This window comes from Aedes albopictus, chromosome 1 (assembly GCF_035046485.1).
Source record: "Aedes albopictus strain Foshan chromosome 1, AalbF5, whole genome shotgun sequence".
Lineage (NCBI taxonomy): Eukaryota > Metazoa > Arthropoda > Insecta > Diptera > Culicidae > Aedes > Aedes albopictus.
Genome location: NC_085136.1, coordinates 333,571,255 through 333,592,790, shown reverse-complemented (window position 1 = coordinate 333,592,790; position 21,536 = coordinate 333,571,255). Strand labels below are relative to the sequence as shown.

Below are 21,536 nucleotides of genomic sequence, written 5' to 3'. Positions count from 1 at the left end.
AATTAAAATTAAAATTAAAATTAAAATTAGAATTAAAATTAAAATTAAAATTAAAATTAAAATTGAAATTAAAATTAAAATTAAAATTAAAATTAAAATTAAAATTAAAATTAAAATTAAAATTAAAATTAAAATTAAAATTAAAATCAAAATTAATTAAAATTAAAACATTCTCCGAGTTTTTTATTAAATATGTTTCGTCCAGCTCTCATTCGAGGCAAGAGTATGGTTGTAGTAGTGAACATCGACAAAAGTTCACTACTACAATCACACTTCTTGCTCGGATGACAGCTGGAATGAAAACAAGCAGCATAAAATCTATGCCTAACATTTGTCTAACAGCCCATAGTAAAACATGTCTAACGTTAGTCTAATGTTAGACTAACAAACATGTTTCGAATTTGCAACATGTCTAACAAAAGTGTGTCATATCTGTCTAATTTTAGACTAACATTAGGCAAAAGTGAGACAAAATGTTAGCCTAACATGCTGGCCAGTTAGTCTCACATTAGGCTAATGTTAGGCTAACCCTCCGTACTGGGCTTTGTCGTGGCGTTCGTGAAGCGTTTGCCGCACAAATGCTTCGCGAGATGCGCGACCACCAGGGTGCGAGGACGCCATCTTTAAGAATCCAACATGTTGTATGTAACCATTTGTGTATCCACAAAGGATTCCATTGTGGATACACCACGTATGTGGCAGCCCTAATCCCAGCTAATGCATCTGACAGGAGCCAACATCTATCGTGTATCCACAATGGAATCCTTTGTGGATACACAAATGGTTACATACAACATGTTGGATTCTTAAAGATGGCGTCCTCGCACCCTGGTGGGATACACGATAGATGTTGGCTCCTGTCAGATGCATTAGCTGGGATTAGGGCTGCCACATACGTGTGCGCGACCGCGATGACGGAGGCTGTCAAATGTCCGATGATCAAAATAATGATGATTGGCGCCAAGGCTCTTAGAAGTGAGGTGGTCAAAAGAATTGGACGATGTTTTTCATTTGGGCCATATTGGCTTCTTTAACGGTAGTTGAGATAATTCGATATTCTGAATCTGCATGTCGAACTGAGCCGAAATCCAAATTTTCATGAATTTTGAAGCCCGGGAACCTATTTAAAAATCAATTTGAAGTTTGTATGGGAGCGATTTGTCGAATCACCCCTCGTCGGATTTTGTACTGGGCGGAGCTGTCAAACAGTTGCCCAGCTGTCAAAAGGTGATTTCAAAAACTTGCTTTGAAATTGATTTTAGGTACCAAAGTAAAGTTCTAAAAATCTGAAAAAAATCATAGTGGCTCAGAAAAAGGTGCTTTTTCGTATAAAAGCAAAAAATCAATATATTTTTTGAAATTTAAAAACCCAATTGGGTTCCCTACACTGAGAGAATTCTCCATATTGCTCGTATGTGTCAGCTGCTATAGATTTTTGCAATTAGATTTTAACAATATTTGATATGTGTCGTACACATACCTCCAGATGAACCAGACGCTTATCGAAAGTATGTGTGGATGTTATTATGTTTATTTTCTATAATCATTACTTTTAATATTTAAATACTTATGCCATTTATTTGTCGAATTGAATAATGATTTTGCTTCTATTATACATTTTCAATCCTTAATAACGTAAACAAATGCACAATTTTGATTTTAAACATCATAATTTTTATTAATACTTCATGCCCCACATAATACACAACACGTTCACAATAACATGTTCAATTACCAAAAAAAACTGCTTAGCTGTGACCTTGGCTGTGATCCCATGTTGATGTTTCGCTAGCACACTCGGAGTGCACCCCGGCGGAAGATGCGGAGCCCATAAAACGACCCAGATGTTGCCGACTTCATTTATAGCGCTGCCGATCATCCTGCAAGAGTAAATAATTACTTGATTCAAGTTGAGGTACAGAATTTTTCGGACTTTGAAGACAGCTTACCTTTTCCTCGTGTCAAGGATCGGTAAATTCGCCTCACTCCATTCATATTCACTCCTCTTTGCCGAAGCGAATCGAGAAAGATACAGCAAACGGATAGTCGTGATCAAACACGCAACCCCATCACCAGTGGGAAGCGATGCGCAAGCTGGTTGACATGGATATTCGTGGCCGATCGTCGCAGTTTGGATCGCAAGCGAATGAATGAATGGCGAATGGTGACGAATGCTGGTGAGCGATCGAAGCGGCTATTATCATAACTAGAAGAGAATTTCTGCATGTAATGCATACGTTTTTAGTGTATTGTTGTTGAAATGCTAGATTAGCAAAGAAAATAATAAACATTTTTTGAAAACTTCAAATATTCGTACGCGCAATTCATTCACGAATCGCATCACCTCTCCATCGCTTGCGATGCGAATGTGGACGAATGTTCAAACTCCATGTATGGCTTCCCACCGTTCGCCGGTGTTTGCTGTCGTCGCAGACAAGCAAACACACAAACTAAAGCGACAACCGTTCGCTGCTGACTGTATTCGAATGTGGAAGAAGATGAAAAGTGGAAATCAGGAACCCTGCCTCGTGTATTCTGACGTGGAACCAGAAAATTGCTTCCCATACAGAATCGCATCTCCTGGCACTTTTCCTGATGGGATGAGCGGCGAAAATGTTGCAATTCTCTGTTGCCCACTTGGGATGCCTGCTACGCGTTGCTACGGAACCTAGTACGGAACATGCAAAATAAGGCTATATTATTCGATAGAGGATATATTCAAATATAGAGACAAATAATTACCTGCACTTCTCCAAAACGTAGCTTCCTTTTGATTTTGCAGAAAAATGGCGCAATAACAACAAAGTTCATGCGCGCAACATGTTCATTCTTAATTATTAAAACTATGTGTGAGCATTTATAAATTTCGACTATGTGGACTGACACATAAATTATAAAATTTGATTGATTGAATGGCTATATGTGTCGTTAATACATCTCGGAATGAACTTTTTCCCAGAGATATGTGTTTTTACACATAAAAAAAATCATTGCAATTTTTGTAGTGTAGGGGTATCCAGATTATTGCATAATCGGAATCTCCGTCCAAAAATTAGTCGAAATCCAAAATTTCATCATTTTTGATGACCGGGAACTATTTTTAAAATGCATTTAAAGTTTGTATGGAGAAAATTTTTTGGTCGGGGTGAACTGTCACTTTATCGATGGAACTGTCATTCTATCCACGGAAATTAAAACTGTTTTGTTTATTTAACCATCAAAACAAAGGAATTGGAACGCAATAAAATCATCAAATGCTCAGAAAAATGAGCTCTTTCGATTAGGCTAAAGAAAATGGCAATATTTAATTCACTAAGCATTGCTGATCCAGGGGGTTGAAAACTCTGACACCCTAGAATGCGTCATAATGTGCTGTTCGGTTGTTTTGGGCGTTTCCGGGTGTCAATGATGTCTTTGACAACCCATGTGAGAGACGTATTTTTTTCCATATTACCGGCAACGAGTAGTTTAGTGAGCAAAGTATAAGTCAATTATGAAGACAAAAAAAAACAAACTTTTGTTATATACAAACGATTTTCACCTTATCATACCTGGCGCCTCAATAATGGGGGAGCATTCGCATTATTCTATTGAACATTGCAAGGATTTCGCGACAATCGTGCAATATTCAATCGTCGAAAGCACAATGTTCACAGATCCAACAAAGGAAACAAACGAGTTGTAATTCTGAATCAATTGACACAATTTTTGGAGCGATGAGATACGTATAGTATCTAGCCGTGTACAAAATTTCAAGTCAATGGGGCACGTTCGGTGTAGTACTAGATTTGTAGTAATGAGCTGAATTTTAGTATGGTGAGAAGGTCAGTTCTCTGTTTCTGCAATGAAATGGTACAAAACGCGTGGGTATTATGATTCCTTGCCTAATTTGATGCTGCTTGAGCAAAACTTTGGATAACTATGTTGTTTATGTTGCAAGAAATAAAGAAAACAACAACACTATTGCCCAAAGTTTTGCTCAAACAGCATCAAATTAAGCAAGGAATCATAATACCCACGCTTTTTGCACCATTTCACTGCAGAAACGGAGAATTAACCTTCTCACCATACTAAAATTCAGCTCATTACTACAAATCTAGTACTTCACCGATCTGCCCTATTGGTTTGGAATTGACTGAGTTATAGCGAAGAGTGCCATAATATCGACCGCTGCCCAAGTGGTTCGCTAGCCTTTTTGCCTCCAATGACTGAGATGATCGTCATTCAATATTTAAGATGACTTTAAGATGACTACGATAAGCGAGACGATGCGACTGATTCGTCATTCCATAAATATTGCATCTTTTGCACCGTATTCGACCCCCTGCAAAAAAATTTTGTCCCACTACCCTGATAAAAATTTCCAATAGAATCACCATAAACTACCATTAAATAATGATAAATTTGACTGTTCAACAACAAATTATATTGTGTCAAGTATTGTGTACTTATTTTCCTGCTGAAAATGCTCTACTGAAACCACCGACGAACCGACGTGACAGTGGCGATCCAAAACTGTCCCCCCCTAATTTAACGGTCGACCAGCGAAGCGAGCGATCGCTTCTGTCAAATCAGCGCAGACGCGAACCGTTTCCTATATGAACACACGGGGGTTTGGTGTCGAGCTATCAAATCATCGCGAGCCATTATAGAGGTGGCGATAGTGTTCGGCTATTTTTCATCATGGCGTCGCGGACAACTAATTTGAATTTATTTGTTCTAGCTCGGTGCTGAAACTACAATACGTGAACAATAAAATCTATGGCACTAGAGATTTCAATAATAAAAACACTATAAATTGTATGGTAGTTGACTCAATTTGCTCCAGAAAATTTGGATTTTTTTTATGGTAAAGATACATAACAACCCCCATTTTCTATTGTAAAAGTGACATTTACAATACATGCTATGGTGGAAAACAATAGAGTCTGTTGTTACTCTATCGTTTAAACAATTGAATTAATGGAAACTACCATTCATTTCAGCGTATTGTAACAATACATTCTGCTGTATCTCTATGATCTTTTTTATCAGGGTACATGTTCCCACCAGTTCTAGCATACATTGGTTCGTTTCGCTGCTAGAATTTTTCAGCGTCGGTTACACTTTTTGGGTGGTGCATGGAATAATAGGTTTGTTTACTTGCTAATTTCTTTAATGTTTGACGTGTGAACAAATATTTCAAACGTTTGAACATTTGCACGGTAATCTATTATCCGTTGCAAGAAAATGGAGAGCGAAAATGGTGCAAAATCGCTAATAGACCTCCGCTCGTACGTTTAATCGTTCTGGTGTCTTTTACGATAAGTGCGCGAATGGGCCAAAGAATACTGCGCCGAAAACACCAACACGATTTACCGTACTGGCGGAGGTATACGAGCACTTGCGCTCAAAAATTTTCGCGCAACGCATAATAAGGCAATCCATGACGACTTTTCGCGATGGGGGTGACAGCCAAAAATGTAAACACAGTGTGAGTACTACTTAACAAAGTTTCGTCAAGTGTCGTCGGTGCTTAACAAATTTCTTTGTGCTCAACTGTCACCCCGATCATCGGATGTCAAAAATACATGGTAAACAAAAAAAATCAGCTCGCATCTGTCTCATGGATTGCCTTATAAAGAGCAAAGCAAGATGATTTTGAATCTTTGGACTGGATGGTCGGACAAATCAGTCGATATCATGTATACATGTATACTCTATAGAGTTTCCGTTCAGTGTAGTACTCCATGTGTCGAATTTTCTTGGATTTTGGATTTACAGTGTATTCAAAAGTCGTCGTCATCCTTCATCAATGATTACCCAACACTCAACTCAACGAGCAGCTTTGTGTTTTTGCTCTCGCGGAAAACCGGATTAAAATTTTGTAAAAAATCGCGGAATAAAACCATGGAAATGGAAAATTTGGAGAAAATGGACTCAATGTCCGATTTGGTAAGTATAATTAGTTGAATTTGTGAAATCTACAATAATCATTTACATCGGTCTTTTCAGCACAACGAGCTGGCCGAGCTCCAGGAGCGAATGCAAACCTCCATCGAGGGAATCAGCCACGATGCCCAGGCAGCGGCAAATGCCAAGGTGGAATCAAACCACACAGGTAAGAGCTGGGCTTGAATTGTTCTTGGAAAGATTAGAAGTGCGAAAATAACCGCCCATCTATGTTCCCCAGATCCAGTTGTGGAGCTCGAATGCAAAAGAGACTGGGAAGAAAGCTTGCCCGGATTCATGGAATCGGCCCGGGTGGCCAAGCGCCAACTGCCCCCGGAGTTGGAAGACCTGTACGTTCAGGAACGTGAACTGGAACGCGGCCTGCTGCATCGCCGTGAAGCCATCCAGTCGTTGCTGGACGAAACAGTTGCGTAACTTTTTCCTTAATCATATCCCAAACAAAAGGATTGTACCTACAGTAATAAGATCTTTTACATATTTGAACCACTAGGCAACCACCAAGTGGGCGGACATCGATTCGGCCCGGCGCAGGGCCACCGTTCTTCGGCAGCATCTGCTGCAGAAGAAGACGGAGGAGGAAGAGGTTCGCTGTGCGATTCAGGAACTGCGAGACAATACGGCCAATCGGGTGGCGAGTCTGATGCAGCTGTTGGAGGAGATGAAGTATATTTCTATATCTCTTTTACCATGAATGATCATTCTCAAACTTTCACAATCTTTTCTAGACAGCGGAAGGTACGTCTGCAAGCCAAACAGGCCGAACAGAAACTGAAGTCAAAGCGATTGGATGACGAGCTCGAGCGGTTGGTACGGGAACTGAACGCTCTGAAGACAGCTAACGCACAGTAAGAGGAAACCGGAAACGATTCATGAAAAAGGTATACTACGCCCTAATTTACGTTAATTTTACTTTGAAATTTTTCCCTGTTTTGTTAAGTTATGTTTCTTGAACCAATGATTTCACAATAATAACAAATGACCTTCTAAATGTATAAATCTGTTGTTCAATTGTTTTTTTTGTTAATGTTATGAGTAGCAAGTACCAAATCGATGGGCACGAATGGTGGAGTACTAGATTTGTAGTAATCTTCATATATTGAGTTTTATTCTTTAAAGGATCTTATATTTTTTTACTTTTCAATGCTTCGCATTCCTCGATCTTTATTTTTCATTTCTCATTCACTGCTTACTACTCACTTCTGATTCTTTATTTCTTACTAATTTACATTCCACGCTTCACGCGACAGACTGATTCACTTTTATATGTATTCTCTTTTCAACATTAATACCTGCCTATCTCTCACTCACTCCTCATCTCTCACTTTTCACTGCTCTCTCTTCATCCCTCTCTTCGCACTGCTCACTTCTCATCTCTCCTCACACTTTACTTTTCATTGCTCATTCATAACTGTTACATCCTGGAGTTATGGGTGGCCGAGACACTTGGCAGTGTAATGAAACTCCAGGTGTAAACGGAGAAACATATTAAAACGTAACTTTATTACCGTCAAACGGGGTGACCACAAACGGGGTAAAAGATTACATGATTATAGACGCGACATACGGTAGGACGACTTCAATACTTCTAATCCTAATGTCTACTTTCGTGCATCAACCGATCGCATATTGAAATGCTATCGGCGAGTAAGCAAAGCGTCGAGAGTTGGGAGATGTTCAGTGGTTCTCAACAATTCGCCTTGACGGAGGCTCTCTGAGAGAATTGCGCTGTGTGTGAAATCAATTTTTTTTTAACGTGGGAAAGGATAGGAGCTGCATTTTCAAATGCTTCTAAAATATTTTAGGGACTTCAGATTGAAAAAAGTGTTAATGTTTTGCAATATACTTTCAATTAGCTACATTATAACTGGTTTTAGACAAAAGTTTTTAAATCACAATGTTATGTCTATAATATAGCGTATCAAAATCTCATTCGATAACATTAAGAACGTTTTGCTTGAAAACATTTCTATAAAGAATTAGAAGCATTTGAAAATGCAGCTCCTATCCTTTCCCATGTTAAAAAAATTGTTTTCACGCAAGCGCAATTCTCTCAGAGAGCCTCCGTCAAGGCGAATTACAGTTTACTTCTCACTTCTCACTGATCAATCCCTTCTGCTTACTTCTCACTGCTTCGCACATTTAATTGCTCAGTCCTCGTTGTTCAATTCTCACTCTTCACTGCTCAATCCTCACTCTATACTACTTCCTACTTCTCTGTTCTCACTCCTCACTTTCATTCTTTCTTCACTGCTCACTCATCCTTACTCTTCGTTCTTCATTTCTCACACATTCACTGCCTATTCCTTACAGTTAACTTCTCTCTCATCACTGCTCACTACTTATTCTTCCATGTTCGTTTCTCACTGCTTCACGCTCCTTACTGTTCATCCTTCACTGCTTTCTTCTTACTCCTCATTTTATACTGCTGATTCCTCATCCCGAAATGGTCACACCACCACACTCTTCACTTTTCATTCTTCAATGCTCACTCTTCAGCCAGAAATGCTGAATCGCACCTATCACTCTTCGCTGTTCAATAGTTAGTAATTACTGCTCACTCCTACTACTCACTGGTCACTACTCGGTTTTCACTGCCTCACACTTCTCACTGCTTCGTAGCCCTCATTTCACACTTTTAATTATTCACTACTCACCCTCACAAATCACAACCCACTTCTCACGGAAGATATCCCCAAAGCAAACCCAGGAAGAGTCAACGAAAGAATCCCGATAGAACTCAACGAAGGGAGGAATTTTGGAAGGAAGCCCTGAAATCCCAAGAATAATTCTAAAGAAATCCCTAAGGCCATCCCGCCCGAAATCCCTAAAAGAATTTCTGAACGAATCTCAAAAGTAGTCTCTCTGAATTTCCTAGAGTAGGGAGTTTCAGACCTTATGGTATGCAGCCTTTTTTTTTTGAATAGTTTTTCCCACACAGATGTGATTATGACATTGACTTGTATTTTGTTATTATTACATGTTGGAGTTACGTTCGAGTGACACAGCTGTTCGACATAGAATGTTTTCTTGAGGGGATATTTTTTTTCTGGAAAATTTCGTGTGAGGTCCTGTGAGGTTCTTGCCACATTAAAAAATTTTTGGCAGGTTCTTAGAACCTCGACGTACTCCTATTAGTTTTAGTCCTATTCGTACTTCTATATGATTAGTTTTGTTTTTCTAATAACATTACTGGATTTCTGAAGGAATCTATGCCAAAAACCCCTACAAGGCCTTTGGAAGCTTCACTTTTAGAACTTTTGCACTGACAAGGTATTTGGTATTTTTTTTTTCAAGGTTTTCTGGTCAAATCACGAGCTTCGAAGAAGATTGATTTGAAATCATTAAGGCTTTACGGGCGTCATCGAAATCGTCAATTATTGCTCTCAAACTTTGAAAATGCAAATCTGGAGTTTTACTGAATGGGTTGTGTTATGTTCGACCTAATGTCAGAATCCTCACATTCCTTAAATGAAGTTTATAGCTCAATGTTCACTATAGAGTAAATTCAGAATTATAGCAGCTAGGTAACAGAGTTGGACGTATTTCATTTTATCTCCGAAGCTAAAGTTTAGAACATAAAAGGTTGAAAAATTAATCATTTGCTTGCTTACATCTTACATGTGATGTGTCGTAATCTTCAAATTTGACCATTGACAAACACGTCCGTTGCTCCTAACAATAACCGATCAACTGACTCCCGAATTGGCCTCCTAAAGTGAGGTTAAGTTTCGTGAAATCCCATTTCGTATTTTGGTGATTGAGTCGTTTCAGATAAAATTTAATGTGGGATCGGGGTAGAAAAATTCATTTTATCGATAAATTTACCAAAAAATTAATGATTAAACTGATAAGGAACTGGTATTTCCCTTCCCAATTTCCAAATTTTCACGACATAACCTCTACTTTTAATCGCTAATAGCACAGTCCAATTTTCCACTCGTCAACCGGCTCTGGAGCATTCTCACCCTTTTCTCTCAATCCTCTCACTCTCAGGGAAATGACAGTTGGTGTCCGTGTTCGTTCAATTCACAAGTCTACACAATAGGAGGCAATCAGTGAAGTACTAGATTGAAAGTAGTGAGCTGGATTTTTGTATGGTGAGATGTTCAATTCTCCATTTCTGCAATAAAATGATGCAAACAGCGTGGGTTATATAATTTCTTGGCTAATTTGATGCTGTTTGAGCAAAAGTTTGGATAACTTTGTTGTTGTATTATTTATTTCATGCAACTTCAACAACACAGTTACCCAAACTTTTGCTCAAACAGCATCAAATTAGTCAAGAAATCATATAACCCACGCTGTTTGCATCATTTCATTGCAGAAATGGAGAATTGAACATCTCACCATACAAAAATCCAGCTCACTACTTTCAATCTAGTACTTCACTGATTGCCTCCTATTCTAAACGGCTGTGAGTTCTGTTGGTTCTCAGTTAGATACTCAGCACGCTGCCTCATCTCGAAATGCGTACACCTCACTCTTCACTGCTCAATAATAGGACACAATCGGTGAAGTACTAGAATTGAAATAATGAGCTGAATTTTTGTATGGTGAGGAGGTCACTTCTCCGTTTCTGCAATGAAATTGGTTTAAAAAGCGTGGGTATTATGATTCCTTGCCTAATTTAATTCTGTTTGAGCAAACCTTTGGGTGACTGTGTTGTTTAAGTTGCAAGAAATGGAGAAAATAACAACACGGTTACCCGAAGTTTTGCTCAAACAGCATTAAATTAGGCAAGGAATCATAATACCCACGCTTTTTGAATCATTTCATTGCAGAATAGGAGAACTGACCTTCACACTATACCAAAATTCAGCTAATAGGAGGCAATCAGTGAAGTACTAGATTGAAAGTAGTGAGCTGGATTTTTGTATGGCGAGATGATCAATTCTCCATTTCTGCAAAGAAATGGTGCAAACAGCGTGGGTTATATGATTTATTGACAAATTTGATACTGTTTGAGCAAAAGTTTGGATAACTGTGTTGTTGAAGTTGCAGGAAAAAATAATACAACAACACAGTTATTCAAACTTTTGCTCAAATAGCATCAAATTAGCCAATAAATCATATAACCTACGCTGTTTGCACCATTTCATTGCAGAAATGGAGAATTGATCATCTCACCATACAAAATCCAGCTCACTACTTTCAATCTAGTACTTCACTGATTGCCTCCTATTATTTCAATTCTAGTACTTCATCAATTGCGTCCTATTAGTAATAACTGGTTATCCCTTTTCCTCACTCCTCGGTCCTTACTGCCTCACACTTTGCATGCTTCGCAGCCCTCACATCACACTTTTCATTATTCACTGCTCAACCCCCATAAATCACAGCTCGCTTCTCTCGGGAGAAATCCCAAAAGTAACCCCAGGAAAATCAATTAACCTTCCGTAACTCGCGCGGTCGGCTACCATCCGCAGTACAGTACAGGTGTTGTGTACAACAGGTGAGCTTTTATCGACCTGTTGTACAATATACAACAGCTGGAAGGTTAAGTAATCCTGTTAGAACATAAAGTGGGGAGGAATTCTTGAAGGAAGCCCGGAAGACATCCTTGAAGGAGTCCCTAGTGAAACCCTAAGAATGAATCTGAAGAAATCTTTAAAGCAAGCCCGCCAGAAATCCCTAAAAAATGTTGGAGATATATCTGAATGTATCTCGAGAGGAGTTCCTTTGAATTTCCTAGAGCAATCTCTGGACGAATCCAGGCAGAGATTTCTGTAATAATCTTAGTAGTATCATCCCTAAAAAACCAGAAGAAAGCTCTGAAAGAATATGTAGGTATTTCAACAGAAGATAATATAGGATCCCCGGGAGAATTCATTGGAGGAATCCCTCAGGACACACTGAAAGATTGGCAGAAGGAATTTTTGAAGAAATGTCTGGAGAAACCCCTAACTGAAATGATCTTGAAACTCGAGAAAAATCAATGAAGGAATCACTAGAGAAATTTCTGAAGGAATCTCTGAAATGATCCTGGAGAAAACCTCGAAAGACCGGGAAGAATCCGTAAAACAATCCCTGAATGTATCTCATGAGAAATCGCTAAAGGAAACCTTGACAAACAACAAAATCAATGAAGAAATTCCGGAAGGAATCCCTGAAAGCAGCCCAGGAGAAATACCTAAAGGAAGCCCGGAAACCCAGAATGAAACCTGGAGAAATTCCTGATGCAATCTCGGAAATAATCCACGACAGAAACCTGGGATAAATTTGTAATAAACGACAAGACATCGGAACGGCATACAATAAACACAAGTTGTTCGGTCTACAGTTAAAACATTACTCTCATATATTTCGCCTATTCGTCTACATTCTACATGCCTACTCGAGAGGTAGCGGCGCTCGCCTTTGACTGTATCTCATTCTGTGAGATACAAATATTTTAAAGGTGGTGTTACACTGCCATAACAAAATTATTGAAGGATTCCCGGGAGCAGTCCTTCATAGAACCCGAAAAACATCTATAAACGAATCTTGAAAGAAATCTCTTAAGGAATCTCGGGAGGAATTTTTATCGGAATTCCAGGAAAAATTGATAGAGGAATCCTAGACGGAATCCTGGAGAAATCCCTGAAAGAATCCAAGAAGAAATTCATAAAGAATACCCGGGACGGATCTATGAAGGAATCCCGGAAAGAATTTTGCAAGGATTCCCGGGGGAATTCGCTGTAGGAATCTCAGAGAAAAATTCCGGAAAAAATCTTGAGTTCCGGAGGAAATCAATGGAGAAATCCCGGTGGAGTCCCTGAAGTAATCCAGGGAAAAATCATCGAGGGAAACGCAGGAGGTATTTCTACCAGAGTCCTGTGAGAAATCATTAAAGGGAATCCTGGGAAAAATCCAGGAAGAATCCTTAAAAGTATCATTTAATGAATCTCCAAGAATATCTGAATGAATCCCGGAATAAATCCCGGGAGAAACACCTAAAGAAGTTCCCAGAAGAAATCCCTGAAGGAATCCCGGGAGATAACCCAGGATGGAATCCTGAACAAAATCTCCAAATAAATCACAGGAGAAATCAATGAAGGAATTCCGGAAAGAATTCCTGATGGAATGTTGCAAAAAAAATCTGAAGGAATCAAAGAATCTCGAGAGAAATTTGTAACGGATTTCCAGAAAATCAAAATAATCCTGGATGAACCCTTATCGGAGTTCCTGATCTAATCCCAAGAGGAATTTCTGAAGAAAACCCGGGACGAATCAATGGAGGAATCCTGGAAAGCATCTTTCTTAACCCTTTCTTTCCCACAGGAAAAGCATTTCCGAAAAAAGTGCTCGAACAAAACTTATGGAGCACGTTCGGTGTAGTACTAGATTTGTAGTAATGAGCTGGATTTTGGTATGGTGAGAAAGTCAATAGGACACATCGGTGAAGTACTAGATTTGTAGTAATGAGCTGAATTTTTGTATGGTGAGAAGGTCAATTCTCCGTTTCTGCAATGATTCCTTGCCTAATTTGACGCTGTTTGAGCAAAACTTTGGGCAATAGTGTTGTTGTTTTTTTTTTCATTTCTTGCAACTTAAACAACATAGTTATCCAAAGTTTTGCTCAAACAGCATCAAATTAGGCAAGGAATCATAATACCCACGCTATTTGTACCATTTCATTGCAGAAACAAAGAACTCACCTTCTCACCATACTAAAATTTAGCTCATTACTATAAATCTAGTACTACACCGAACGTGCCCCATTACGAATAACAAGATAAAAAGTGCTAGGAATTCTAGGAGAAATCCATGAAAAATTATTGGGAGAACTGGCTTGCCCTTCTGAACCTTTATCTGTGAAAGAGAAACAAGTCACACGTGAAAGCAATCTAGTACTGCGCCCCAATCCGCCGCAAAATGCCCCAGTCGTCCAGCTTGCGTTGGCTGGCGACTGGGAAGTTGAAACCACCTCGAACAAGGAAATCGATGCTTTAGAAAGGAGAAATCTAGTACGCTCTCGTCCATTGCTCCTATTGACCTGGCACTTGTAGATCAATGTTATTTATTGACGTTTTTGGCATTATGAAAATCAAAAAATCTTTCCAACTATCGTAAAATTTTCAGCGTTTGCTTTCGGATGATTTTGATGTTCTTTCCCTTCAGGTTGTCTTTGCGCTCGTGATTGTGCTCGTCGCGGAAAGAGTGCGCCACTCCTGGCTTACCACGCAGCGTGCTTATGCGGCTTTTGCATCTGGGAAGTAAATAAATACACTGATGTTAGGACTGTTTCGAAAGCAAGCCGAGCTACGACACGCTATAAGACACAACCAGTGAAGTACTAGATTGAAGAAAGGATAGTATAGGCGAAACTTTGGGCAACAATGTTGTTGTTTTCTCCATTTCTTGCAACATGAACAACATATAGTTATCCAAAGTTTTGCTCAAACAGCATCAAATTAGGCAAGGAATCATGATACCCACGCTTTTTGTACCATTTCATTGCAGAAACAGAGAACTGACCTTCTCACCATACAAAAATTCAGCTCATTACTATAAAACTAGTACTACACCGAACGTGACCCATTTCACTTTACAAAAATCCGGCTCACTACTTCCAATCTAGTACTTCACTGATTGCGTGTTATAGAGGTGTGAAGTGTGACTACCCTCTCCCGCAAGATGTGACTATTTGTATCGTAATCTAGTACTACTGACGTGAACAATAAGGCTACTAAGTCAATGGTTCATGATCAATAATGAAATTTAGCACATCTTTTCGAAGTGTGATAAATTTGAGTGTTTGCAAAGGATACAATCTAGTACTTCATTGAACTCAATGCGTGTCGTAGTTGATTGGCGAATCTACTTACCCGAATCTTCTGCGGGAGCAGTTCCAGATGACGATCCGTTCGCGTACCTGTGAGCGCTGAAACAGATGGCCATCGATGATGAGCTGCATATTGCCGAGCTTTCCCACGATGAACGTAATCTCTCGGTCCTCTGACGGGGAGAGAAAATACACAAACATATGTTATGTGCAACTGTGAATGACGATGGAACTCTTCAAAGTAAAACTCAGAAGTAAGCAGTTGAAGTGATTTATTTGATTCGTTGTTAATCTAGTACTTCATAACACGTAGGATGTAATGGACCATTCTGCCAACTCTGACTAACTCTGACATGCAGTGTAGTCGCCATTCTAGCTAGTAGTTTCGTACTGCAGTTTAAAGATGTTGTTACTGAAATGACAAAAAAAAGTATGTTCAGAATGCCCTTCAGCTTCGTTCTCCATAGAACGTGATAGAGAAGTATTTCCCTGGAAATTATGATATTGGAAACAAAGACAGACGTTTTATCTCATTTTATTTATTATTACGCATACTTTTCGGGACTGCAAATGTGATTAATTTGTTTTTATGCTTTGGCGACGTTTCATAAAATCAATCGTTAAAAACCTCGTTCAGATTATTTTTTTTTTCACTCAGTTATTATACATCTTCGTTTAGTTTACGCCTAATGGTTCTTCAACGATTCAGATCTTTGTTTATGTTTGAACTCGTTGATCAGTTTCTACTTTCGCACTCTGCTGGAGTTCTTCCGACAAGTTCCTCGTCAATTTTAATTCTAAATTAGTCTCTTCTAGATTCTACTTTCGTACACAGCTTGATCTCGGAAATTACTTTGTGATCAAGGTTCTCACTTCTCGTTCTTCGCTTAACACTAGCTCCTCGTCAAGAATATCTTGTTTAACCCTTGAATATTAAGGTTCCACATCGCTTGCAAAGTTGTTTGTCCTTCTTAACTCGTCGTGTGCTACCACCCCTTAGTTTCTTAGGTTCTTTTCACCCGTCTAAGACCTCCTAGTTTAGCTTCTCTCCTTTTCCTGAACTCTAGAGTCTTCAAATTTACCACTTGTTAGTTCTCAAACATGGTAACCTGAAAATCGTTAGTCACATCTACGAATATCTACCATGAAAGTAATGGAGAAACTCTTCCAAAGTGACTAGAGTGAACTTCACGAATATTCGGCTTAATTTCTTACCGAGCTGATCGGTTTTCGGCAATCTAGTACGTCAAAATGAACACGCATGTCATATATTCAGCATCCACCCAGCTTCAACTAACTGTTACCAAACAACGACGACGCTTCGCTTTGGTACTGCAGCGGTGGATGGTTGTGATACGGATTGGTAAAGATGACCCCTCTCCTGTCGCTCCGAGTAGTGATCCGGGCGCAACATTTGAGCGCCCGATTCTTCGAACACAACCAATAGGTTTGCGTCTTGCCGATGTTGTTGCGCGAAAAGGCATGTCCATCCACAAGTAGGACCGGACGGCCGCGGTTATCCTGCACGGTTCTTACGTCCAATGGGTACTGTGGGACCGCCGGTTCGTCGTACTCGTAACGTTGCATCCGGAACTCCTGTTTGACGGAGATCCGGCAATTTGAGTCTGAAATGATCAAGAAGGAGGTTGGTTAAAAGCTTCATATTTTGTAGTACTAGATTTCAATCAGCAGCTGTTCAAGGTGATATCAATCTACCAACAATCAGAAAGCGAGCAAGTAAAAATCATCAACAACCCAGTGAATACTGCCGGTTTTCTTTATTGAAAGACCTTCGTAACACCTAAAATTCCGGCGGATGGGTATGCGGACGAAGGTTGTACGTTATCTTTGCGCTGTTGGTTCGCGTAGTTATTCTCGCTCGGCAGTCCTTCGCGTGTAGTTGAGTGCAGGCCCAGTAGACCTTTGTATCGTTTGAACTTTTTTTTCGATAGCTATAGCCGTCAATGGTAATCTTCGAGTTTCCCCTTTGGGTGGTTCCCACGCTGAAGGTGTGTTCGGCCAGGTTCAGCACCGTGGAGCGACGTTCTGAAAGAGAAGAGCGCAGGAATCAATCGGTTAGTGGCATTGCTCCGGGCCCTCATAGCTCGAGAAATGAGAAAACAATTCTAGTACTGCAAACTTGCATGTACAATCTAGAACGATTGTATTTTTTTTACTTTTATTTATTAGGCATTTTTGTAACATAGAATCTAACACAAATTTAATATATTTCTTTAGTTTATTTTAGCTTGCCACTTAGGCGCGTCCATAAACTACGTAGACTCATTTTTGGCTATCTCAGACTAAACACCCCCCTTCCCCTCTCGTACACTTTTCTCCATTTTTTTTTTTTGAAATTTGTTTGGAGCATATAGCATAGTCTATAGACTCTGGCCATAGAGAACTCCCACTACCCGTCCCTCACTAAGAGTCTACGTAGTTTATGGACAGGCCCTTATCTAGTTACAGTTCTCAGTTCTCTTAAAACCCGAAACAACAAAATTTACGATGAAGCGCTACTTCATTCATTTGCTTAGATTGTAATCAATGTGTTCCTGGTCTAGTTGGTAACAAGCCCATCCTTGCATTTACGAATGATGATAGTAATGATTTTGGCTGTCATTCTTCTTTGTTATGAATCCTACATGTTTTTTAAGTAGAGTGTAAGAATACCGCATAACTCAGAAAATGTACTGGATTGCGCTAACAACAAGAATTCAGGATTATTCTGATGAAATCTGAAATCGAAGATGTCTTTGATCAAGCGCGTAAGCGATCGTTAGCAACTTCTTCATACCCAAACAAGCCCTTCTGAAGTGTGGACGTATACCTGGAACTTTTCAATACAGTAATTTGTTCTTGTTCGTTACTCGCGTGTTCTTTTCTGAGTTTCTGAGTTCGGAAAGACTGTACCTCTTCAGGTTATGGGCACCATGATGAAGGAGCGCTCAGGAATTCCTCAGCTCAAAGGGGATAAGTTTGCGAACTGGCAGTACAGAGTCAAACTAAACCTAGAGGCCGTAGAAGTATCTGAAGCGCTGGAGCAAGATGTGCCTGCGGCGAACCCGGAATGGAACACTCCAAAAAATCCAAACGTCAAGGTTACGTGGAAAATCACGTAGTTCAGAAAACGCGTTCATTTTCGTTATTTCACCTGACAAAGGTAACAGCTACCGATTCATTGATGATTATCAAATGAAACCCCTGTGGCCTTTACTCTGTATCCAGTATCCCTTACGTGAAATTTCACGTAACCTATTCATTTCATTATGACAGCCTTTTGCGTTCATCCACCGATGCCTGTGGATCGCAAACAAATTCAAGATGGCGACGGTTGTTAATAAATCTGCTCTTGTTATTAATTATTCAGCGTTTCAAACAATTGTAAGTACTTTTAAAGATAAACAATTTTCAAACAATTGATTAATAATCATTTTCAGTGCTTTTCCAGGAATGGTGAACGGTGGATTACCATTGGAGTTTATGCAGCGGAACAAAAAATGAGCTAGCTGAGCAAAAGTGTAATTTTTGTGTTCAATAGTGTTTAAATTATAATAAATAAACAAGAAATGATTAGGTTCTTACTTTTATTGCCGTTTCCAAAGTTAAATAGTGGCCGCATCAACTTCCAATTTACTTCGCAGCGATACTGAAACCCGTTAACGCCGTTTGTTTTGAATGGTGTGAGTGCGGAGTTAGAAAGTGATTGAAATTTGGTACGTCCACGGCCTCAATCTCGTTTCCTACATATATTATTCTTCGTGCAGTCGAAATCCGGAATTTTCGACTAGCGGCTTCTCCAAATCTATGCATCGGATCTAGTTTCGGAAGTTATGCGCTGTATAGCGGACCAGGAATACGGCACCAATTCCGAAGTTAGGTCCGACGCACGGATTTGAAGAAAAAAATCATTTTCGCTAGTCGAAAACTTTGGTTTTCAACTAAATTGATAATATTGATAAACATTACTGAAATAATGCCTAAGATTTATTATTGCCCTCTGTAAAAAGCACGGAAAAAGACCATAGTTGTTACGTGAATTATACGTAGCTACCACGGGGACCACCGGTGGAATGATTGTTCATGAGTTCATTTTCAGCTATCAAAGATCCACGTAGGTGCTACGTGAAAAGTGCGATGGAAAAAAAACCACGTATGTTTTCACGTAACAACGACGTTTGGATTGTTTTCAGTGAAGAAATTTCTTCAAATGAACCAGAAGGCGATTTCTACACTAAGCCAAATAACTTTAAGATTTCCATAAGGCCCAACTTATGAAACGGCCTTTAAATAATTCAAAATGATTCGGATGAATTTCATAAGGTCACTCTATGACGTAAAATCGTCTCACAGCTTGGCTTTTATTCATGTTTAGCAGCATGGTAAACTCAAGCGTCGGTAGCCGCGTGGATAAAACATGGGCTCGGTGATCCCGACGTTCATGGATCGAATCCAGTCTGCATCATTTTAAGATTGTTTTGTTCTTTTCATAAGTCTATCTTATGAAATTTGTCATAGCAAGCACGATCATTTTTCATAAGGTTTTCTTATGGCATCCATAAGAATTAGTTATAGCAAATTTTCATAAGGTATTTCGATGAATTTCGCTAGATTTTTTCGCTGAGTGTACGCTAGAGAGCTTTATCTCGGATGAATGCTTGGAGATAGTTCGGGAGAAGCAAACGACCAAGACTGTGCGCTCGAGGATACCTGTAGAAATCGAGGAATGTGTGTAGCAATAAAGTCACACATATTGCGGAAGCAACTGGCCTGGCTCCGGATATGTGGAGGATCGTCGATAAGAAGCCATTTCCAAATCTTTGATGAACTGGTGCGGCAATTGAAAATGGCAGGTGCGAAGTTCGAGGAGATCTGGAGATCGATTTGGTGGCGCAACTATTCCTCCCCCTACCGGGCAGTTGGACGGCGTTGAAAAACATGAACGAGGACGAAATAACTTTTTAGAAGGTGAAGCAACGTTTACTAGCCAAGGAGATGAAGCGGTCCGATCCGATGATTTTGAAGATCCCGTTGATGACAAAGGCGCAGCTATCGTTGGTGAAAGAACCAAGAAACCGAAGAAGTTCACTGGTATAGTTTATGGTGAACCAATCGGAACCCGTGAAGAAGCCCAATAAGCTGGTATTCTACGTGAACTCGGGATGAAGTCACCATTTGGTTAATTGCAAAGAATACAGTCGCTGAGGAAGATGGCGGAATGTTTCGAAGGATGGCGATCTTTGGTCGGTGAATACGAAGAAGAAATTCGAGGACTCCCGAAGGTCGGTATTCAGTTCGAGATAAAAAATGTGGTCTACTTCCCGAACCTGCGTGGCAACCCACTTTCGGTGAAGAAGCTATCTGATCTCGATGCCGGTTGCTGTTCACGAAACATAATGGACGAGACAAAGCGATTTTGAAACACGAGTCACGACGGTGAAATCATTGCAGAAGCGAATCTAAGAGGTAACCTTTATGAGCTCGAGTTGGTTGCAGACACTCTAGGGCTTTTACAGCTGATACCCCAACGATTATTCTATGTGCGGTGGAGGCACCGTCGTCTTGGGCATGCAAGTCAGCAAGCAATGAACAATTTAGTGAAGCACGAAACGATCAATGGTATCCCGGAAAAGTTGAAGGACGTTGGTTTTTGCAACACGTGTGTTAAAGGCCGGCAGTGAAGAGATCCGTTTAACAACAGCCATGAACGAGCGACCCGACCCCTGGAGCGAGTGCATTCAAGAGGACGGCGGACAGGATGAAGTCAAAGACTCTCCACTCCAGGCAGTGACGATAGAGTCCGGCACCAGGGCTGGCGGTTCAAGCGAGGCCCTAACGATTCTGGTCCGAAGCAAGATAACAGGAAGAAGGACGAGTCAGTGATAGTTTGATTTAAGTGCGAGAAGCTTGGGCTCTACGAGTATCCACAGAAGTTGGCGATAAAGAACGAGAAGAATTCGCGGACCATGAAAAAGAAAGGACTCTTTGTAAGAAGTGGAACACCGGATGAGTGCATATCGTATTCTGGAGCAGGAGACCATACATGTGCAGCGACGAGAGTGGTGTCACAGTCTATCTTTGAGGCAGACGCTCCCGCGAGATACGGGATGTGGACACTGGAAACGTCGAGCGAGATGCTGATGTGGCAGGTGAGTGTTGTAGTGTAGATATCTCTAACGTGCTCTGTGTTGCAGATCTCGCCGAAGGGCATCTCCGTCAACCCTTTCGAGAAATTTACGGGACGGAAACCGAATCTATCGAATCTACGAGTCTTTGAGCGATGGTGGCTTACGTGCCGAACGTGAAGCGTGCGAAATGGAACCTTAAGTCAGAGCTGTGTATCCTGTTCGACTATTACGAGTACTCCAAAGCCTATCGAATTATAATAAGTTTTCGAAAGTTGGGATGTAATTATACTGGATGAGGGTCAGGTAGCGGAGGTTCAGGTACATACTAGAAGAAACCTATTCAACCGTCGAACCGGTGATTTTCACGAGAGTTGATCAGCAACAGATCATGGGTGGTAATCAACAGGTCACCGTGGTCAACAAGCAACAGGCCGTTGCAGACTTGGACGTGAATATCAGAAGCGCAGAAAGGGAGAATGACAGTACGACTACGTCGGCGGACAGTGTGCTATAGAAGAGTCACAGGATCCGCAACAACTACTGCGCTCCCTTCGCATTTTTACGATGACGCACAGTGTAAGGGAGCGCCGATTCCCAGGTAAGTATGCAGATTTTAAGGTTACTTACAGTGTATAGGACAGATCGGTGAAGTACTAGGTTTGTAGTAATGAGCTGAATTTTAGTATGGTGAG

General features: G+C 40.2%; 1 protein-coding gene and 2 long non-coding RNA genes across 3 annotated transcripts; 1 reads left to right on the top strand and 2 right to left on the bottom strand.

Moving 5' to 3' along the window:
- Positions 1-1,454: 1,454 nt before the first annotated feature.
- On the bottom strand, positions 1,455-2,957 carry LOC134287865 (uncharacterized). Its single transcript, XR_009997609.1, has 3 exons — positions 2,743-2,957; positions 1,950-2,693; positions 1,455-1,880 (listed from the first exon to the last, which is right to left on the bottom strand). It is a non-coding gene; the product is annotated as an uncharacterized LOC134287865 (long non-coding RNA).
- Positions 2,958-5,660: 2,703 nt separating this feature from the next.
- On the top strand, positions 5,661-6,964 carry LOC109413351 (uncharacterized). Its single transcript, XM_019687065.3, has 5 exons — positions 5,661-5,934; positions 5,995-6,100; positions 6,173-6,357; positions 6,443-6,615; positions 6,678-6,964. Exons 1-5 carry the CDS (start codon positions 5,683-5,685, stop codon positions 6,799-6,801), a joined length of 840 nt encoding a protein of 279 aa, XP_019542610.3. The 5' UTR covers positions 5,661-5,682; the 3' UTR covers positions 6,802-6,964.
- Positions 6,965-13,934: 6,970 nt separating this feature from the next.
- Positions 13,935-14,916, bottom strand: LOC115264358 (uncharacterized). The gene is made up of 2 exons (XR_009996775.1): positions 14,760-14,916; positions 13,935-14,140 (listed from the first exon to the last, which is right to left on the bottom strand). It is a non-coding gene; the product is annotated as an uncharacterized LOC115264358 (long non-coding RNA).
- Positions 14,917-21,536: the final 6,620 nt, after the last annotated feature.